We start from the raw sequence: 6723 nt of genomic DNA on the forward strand, positions 1-6723 counted from the left end.
TCACAATCCTAAAGATAATTTTGCCTCTAAAACAATCTTCATGAATGCACTCTTGACTTCCTTGTTCCTCAAGCTGTAGACCAAGGGGTTCAGCATGGGGATGAGCATCGTGTAGAACACAGAGGACACTTTGTCTGTGTCCATGGAGTGATTGGAGCTGGGCTGTAAATACATAAAGATGACTGTTCCATAGAAGATGGAGACTGCAGTGAGGTGGGAAGCACAGGTGGATAGAGCCTTCTGATATCCTGCAGAGGAGTGCATCTTTAGAACGGTAACAAATATAAATATGTAGGATATCAAGATAACCAGAATCGCAAAAAAAATGTTGAAGCTTGCCACATAAATAAGAACCAGCTCACTAACATGCCTATCAGAGCAAGATAGAGCCATGACTGCTGGAATATCACAGAAAAAGTGATGGATCACATTGGACTCACAGAAAAAGAGGCTGAATGTGTCCCCAATGAGGATGGCAGCACTCAGGAAACCCCAGATGTAGGAGCCTATGGCCAGACCTGCACACACACCTGTCGTCATGGTGGTGGTGTAGTGCAGGGGTTTGCGCACTGCTGCGTAGCGGTCATAGGCCATTGATGCCAAGAGGTAATTTTCCACAGTGACAAAGGCTACAAAAAAGAACATCTGAGCAGCACATGCATTGTAGGAGATGACCTTCTCTTCTAGAATGAATCCACACGTGACTGCAGGAGTGACAGCTGAAGAGTAACACATATCCACCACAGACAGGTTACCAAGGAAAAAGTACATGGGAGTGTGGAGACGAGAGTCCCGCAGAATCAGCACGATCATCCCCGAATTCCCAATCAGAGTGATGAGGCAGATGAGGGTGAACATGATAAAGAGGGGGATCTGCAGTTCTGGGACATCGGTGAGTCCTAGCAGGATGAACTGTGTCACTTCTGTCCTGTTCTTCATAAATGATGAGGTGCACAAAATGCTCTGTCGCTATGAGGAGAAACAGAACTAAACAAAGGAACGTCTTCCAATAAAAATAGGCTTGACAGCGAAACTCAATGCATTAATTATGTATAGATTTACACTGTTGAATTTGAAGGATCTTCATGGATCATCCCTCCAATTTTAAAGTTTATAAGTTTGCAAATTGAGATACAGAAAATTAAAAAGCTCAATGAATGACTTGTGCAGAGTGAACATATCCGCCAATTCATGTTTCCCAAGCCTACTAAAAGCATATACTTGCATGTTGCTCACCTGACAGAAACTGCTCTAGACATTTTAAATGTATATTTATTATATCCTCTTGAGAACATTATGAGTTCGTTTAGTTATTACATTCATCTAAATTATGATGCACAAGAGGTTGGGTAATTTTTTATGTTCCACATATTAATTGACAAGCTGTGCTTTGGACCCAAGCCAACCTTTGAACCCACATTGAGCGGTTCCTGAGTCCCATGGTCTAAACTGTATTTAAATCAAATTGAATTCAACCCAGTTACATGCCCTTCCCCTCCATTGGTTCAAACTCAGTGCTTGGGGCTTCACAGTGAAGTAACTGAGAGATAGATAGAAGCACTGTAGATGCAGGAGGATCATTGGAGCGGTAGGGGCACATGCAACCAACAGAGGCAATTCTGAAGAGAAGGCTAAGCCTTGGCTATAGAGCTCAGGCTCTGGGATGAGGTGCATATCAAGCCCTACTATTTACTACCTGGGAATCATTATCCTAACCTAACTCACCTGAACCTCAGATAGCCATCTGCAAAATTAAGACAGTAATGAGATCTACTTTATTTGTAGTATTAGTATGAGAATGAAGTAAGGTAGTACATTAAAAAAACAATGAAATGCTGGGTGTTCAGTATAGTCGGATGAGTGCTAGCTGTAATATTACTATTAGGATAAGATGATTATCTTTAAGTTGGTTTGAGAAAAATGTGTGGCGACCTGCAGATTTTAGGTGGGCAAGAGTTTTCATGTTTCTTGCACACTAGCGCAACTGAGATTTTTATGTCTCCAGTGTTTCTCTGTCTATTTTTGCTTCACCTCCAGAAAATCCATGTGAGACACCATTCTGCTTAATTTCTTCCTGGAGTCCATATTTGAGCTTGAAATAGTCCCTTTTTCTTTAACTCATTCTTTCTATCATTACTGTCATCTCATAACAGACTCACAGAGATCAGGGGCGACAGTTCCTTGTTTATGAGCTGTCTTTAGACTATAGATTTTGGAGGCATCACTATGGTGTAAAATATTTTATTTGAATATGTTCTTGTGTAGGGGCAGTATTTGAAATCTTTTAATTTCAATTTGAAAGGCATATATCTTCTGCTAACTACTAACATCTTCCTCTTAAAACTTTTGCAACTTCTCTTCACTAGGCTATCCCATGACAATATTATATTTGCCAACCTTAACACACATGATCACACTTAACCATATAGTATGTTCTATAACCAATAAGGGCTTTATATGTAAGTGAGTGTATGTGTGTGCGTGCATGTGTGTGTGTGTGTGTGTGTGTGTGTGTGTGTGTAAGGTAGGTAGTATTATTATTCCTACTTTACCATTAAGCAAATTGAGGATTTGAGAAGTTATGTGATGCTCTACAATTACACAGCTAGGATGAGAGTCAAGATTCAAGAGTTAAATCCACTTTTCATCTAATCAAAAACCTATGTTTGCAGCCATTCACAGTCAACATGTGTAGACGAGCTAGTAAGAAGAAGCCTGAGATTACAGGCAAAAATTTAAAATGCAGTTTGGATCTTGTTAATTCATATTAGACATTTTTGTAGTTTAAAGATCACTCTACTCTTTTCCTTTTTCTGTTTATTTGTTAGTTTTTGTTAGTTTTTGCCTCCAGCAAGAGGGCCAACATTTGGTAAACAAGATGAAATTACTACTTGATCAATCAGAGGATCATCTATGTTACTTTTTTATTCATAGTTTTAGGAAAGCAGAATGATGTTTCATAAGTATCAGTAAGCTCCCTACTGGTGGAAATTTTGACATCAATACCCCAGTCTCACCTCATTATTCCAGAAAAACATTGAAGATATCTATTTCTGTTCTCCAATGACTCAAAATAGGTGTAGCTGCCCCACTGGTTTTGCATGAATTACATTTCTCACTAAAAATGTTCATGGAATATAGATGCTTACCTGTCTGCTAGTAGAGAAAAAAAAAAACAACAGTCAATTCTGAATAGTGAGTCTGAACGTCAGCTGTAGAATATGCACAAATACTATTAGAGAAGCTCTCTCTCTGGTAATGGTCATAGATTCCAAAGTCTCTAAGGCAGGGGAAAATGGAGGGAAGAATATTAACATGGTTCACTTCCAGAACCTACCATGCACCCTTCCTGTGCCCTTAGAGGAGGCACCTACCTCCTCCTTATTTGTAAAATAAACATAATAATATTACCTCTATCATGTAATTCACAGAACTGTGTCTGTAAATAACCAGTAATAGAATACCTGTAAATAATCTCAACAAGAGATTCTCATTTTACAGTCGATCCACATAATTTTCTCTGACTATGGTTGCAGGTTCATAGCGAATCCTGGAATACTAAAAAGTATAAACATTCAGATGAATCGATGATCACCAAATGAGTTCAGCATGCACACTGGTCCCTCCAAAGTGATGTCACACTGAGTCATGTTGGGATTTCAAAGGCTACGGCTTGGGGATGTGGAGAGAATTAGAGAGACATGGAGCTCTCTGGGAACTGCCCCTGTGAGAGCGTCTACAGCACCTCATTTCACCTTCTCAGGAGAGAAGCAATTATACTGCCTGTGGGGACATGCTGATTATTTTCCTCCTACACATGTTTTTGTATTACTTGTGTTTTCTTGTTATTTTTGTGAATTTATAATTAATGCATAATTTTTGTACAGTGATACCCACATTTTAGTGTATAGTTCTAAGAATTCTGTCAAAGGTATGGTCAAGTAACCACTATCACCTGAACAAATTCTTATGATGTTCTTTTGGTAAACCCCTTCTCCTACCCACTACCCCTGTCAACCAGTAAAGTGTTTTGTCCAAATAATTTTGCTTTTGTGAGAATGTCTTGAACTGTAATCCTAGCATATAGACAATTTGAGTCTGTAATCTTTCACTTGGCACTTGAGGTCCATCTGTTTGGGTGTCTGTGCCACACTGGAACATTCCTATTGCAGAGTAGCATTCTGTTACATGGACAACATGGAACGTCTGCCTACTCTGTTCCACAGTTGAGGAACATTTGTGCTGGGCCCAGTGTTTGGTAATTACCAATAAAGCTCACATAAGCATTTGCCTAAACATTTCTGTGTAAATATAGGTTTTCATGTCATTTGAAACATATGTAGGAGTTGGATTGCTTGGTCATATGGTAAGTATATGTTTATTTGAATGAGAAACTGCCAAACTATTTTCTGCAGTGGCTCTACCATTTCGAATTCCCACTAATGATTCATTCAAAATGTTTTACATTTTTACCAGTGTTTGGTATTTAAACATTTTTTTTTAAATGTAACTTAACTTTTATATCATTTTCATTTCTGTTCTTTCTCAAAGACATCTCAACAAGCCTACTTAGCAAATCCTTTTTTTAAAACGCTTACGCAGTTCTGTGCTGGGGATGTTTTTCTCCAACAAATGAGGTAGATTTATTCCTTCCTTTGCACAGTCACCTCTGAGCCCACATTTCCAAGCTGACTCATTACACTCTTATTAAAGCAGGTAAGTGCTATGGTTACCCAAGTTTTCCGTGTACTCATTTGCACAATTCAAATTTGGGTAAGTGACTTAGCCTCTTCAAACTTCAACTTCTCTTAGATAGGAGGAAAAAAATAATTATCTCATCATCTCCAATGGATTTTCAAAATTATCACATGACATAGTACCAAGTGTAGCACTATTTCTATCACATATCAGGTAGTTTATAAGGTTAAATATTAATATTTGTTACTTATAGAGATTGATATTGCATGGATCATAAAAAATAGTGAAACTCAAACAGTTGATCTGCTTACCCATGTGTGCTTGCCCCTTTTTCAGATAGGGAGAGACACGTAATAGTTCTGGGCAATGCACTGTGGGAAGAATCGATATTTTGGTTGAAGCATACACACTTTTCTCCTGCCATGGTAATCTTTAGTCTTACTGTTTCCGCAGGCACAACCCTCTCCTTCTGGGACACTTATAATGCATATATTGTATTATGGTTTCTCATAAATACTTAGGTGTTCTTTATTTTTTTTCTTTTTTGCTCCTCTGCTTGGGTAATTACGAATAACCTATTTTCAAGTTCATTGATTCTACTCGTTCAAGTCGACTATAAAGCTCTTTCTGAATTTTTTAGTTCAGTCATTGTATTCTTCAGCTCCAGAATTTCTGTTTGGTTCTTTTTCATGGTTTCTATCTCTTTGTCGAACTTTTCATTTCGTTTATGTATCATGTCCTGATTTTGTTTAGTTGTCTATTTGTATTGTCTAGTAACTCACTGAGCTTCCTTAAGATGATTATTTTGAATTCCTCCTCTGGCAATTCACAGATCTCCATTTCTTTAGGTTCAATTACTAATTCGTTTTATTCTTTTTATTGTATCATATTTCTCTAATTCTTTATGTTCCTTGAAGCTTTTGTTGTCAGTACGTTTGAAGAAACAATAACTCTCCCCAATTTTATATACTGACATTAATCAGAAAAGGCTTTTCACCAACTAGCCTAGCTAGAGACTCTGAGAGCTTCTAAGCCCCCCCTTTTTTAATGTATGTGTACACTCCAGCCCTTTCTGTCTCTCCTGGGAAAGAAGTCTTACATTTGTGCATCTTCCTTCAATCTCTTAGAACTGTGCTGGCTGGAGTGAAACATTCACTCTTTTTCTCTAGGGCAGTGCACAAATAGGCCAGGTCATTGGATATATGCTCCATTCCTCTCCATTACTCTTGGGGAAAAGATTCAGAGTGTGCATCTTCTCCCAATGTCACAGAGCCATGTAGGTGTAGTAGACCACCCGCCTCTTTTCCCTGGGGCAACGCACTCTAAGGTGGGAGATGTTGAATATACACCCCCCTCCTCTCCCTTCCTCCTGTGGGTGAAGTTTCAGGACTATGTGGCTTCATCCAATCTTACAGAACCATGCTGGCTGCCCCAGGGCAGTGCACTGAAAGTCCAAAGACTTTGGGTGATTGCTCCTGACAATAAAAACAATGCTGAGATGTTCTAAGTTAAAATTACAGTGGCGGGAGAGTGAGGGACAGAGACAAAACAGCCTGTTAATAGCTGTAGACCAGCTCTGACAAAACACTGTTCACATTCCTGTATATCCATTGGAATTTAGGATTCATTTCCAGGTGGCTATTTCTGCAATTATTCAAAAAGGAGAATAGCCAGGTGCCATCTAATCAAGAGCCTCCACTTCTTATTTACACATGAATTTTATGAACTCTGCTATGGACTCTGCTGCCCCAGCCCTGATTCCCTTTCCCCCATCCCCATTGTCTATAGCTAATCTAAATCCTTTCAGAATAGCTTACGTCTTTCTCCCCCTATTTGATGTATAAATCACTTGCAAAATTCTTGGATGTCCGACATCTTTTTTTTATCTGGCCATGATGCTGGTGGTTTAGACTTAATGCTCCCAAAACTTTTTCTTTCTTTCTTTCTTTCTTTCTTTCTTTCTTTCTTTCTTTCTTTCTTTCTTTCTTTCTTTCTTTCTTTCTTTCTTTCTTTCTTTCTTTCTTT

At 38.6% G+C, this 6723-nt stretch overlaps 1 protein-coding gene across 1 annotated transcript; it reads right to left on the bottom strand.

Annotated features, from left to right (window-relative positions):
* Positions 1-939, bottom strand: LOC105304733 (olfactory receptor 5B3-like). The gene has a single exon (XM_011378995.1). The coding sequence runs from the start codon at positions 937-939 to the stop codon at positions 1-3; it is 939 nt and encodes a 312-aa protein (XP_011377297.1).
* Positions 940-6723: the final 5784 nt, after the last annotated feature.

Source organism: Pteropus vampyrus, unplaced genomic scaffold (genome assembly GCF_000151845.1).
Source record: "Pteropus vampyrus isolate Shadow unplaced genomic scaffold, Pvam_2.0 Scaffold352, whole genome shotgun sequence".
Lineage (NCBI taxonomy): Eukaryota > Metazoa > Chordata > Mammalia > Chiroptera > Pteropodidae > Pteropus > Pteropus vampyrus.

What these genes read in the sequence shown, in the direction of transcription:
- LOC105304733 (XM_011378995.1), bottom strand. Translation starts at nt 939, where the DNA reads ATGAAGAACAGGACAGAAGTGACACAGTTCATCCTGCTAGGACTCACC.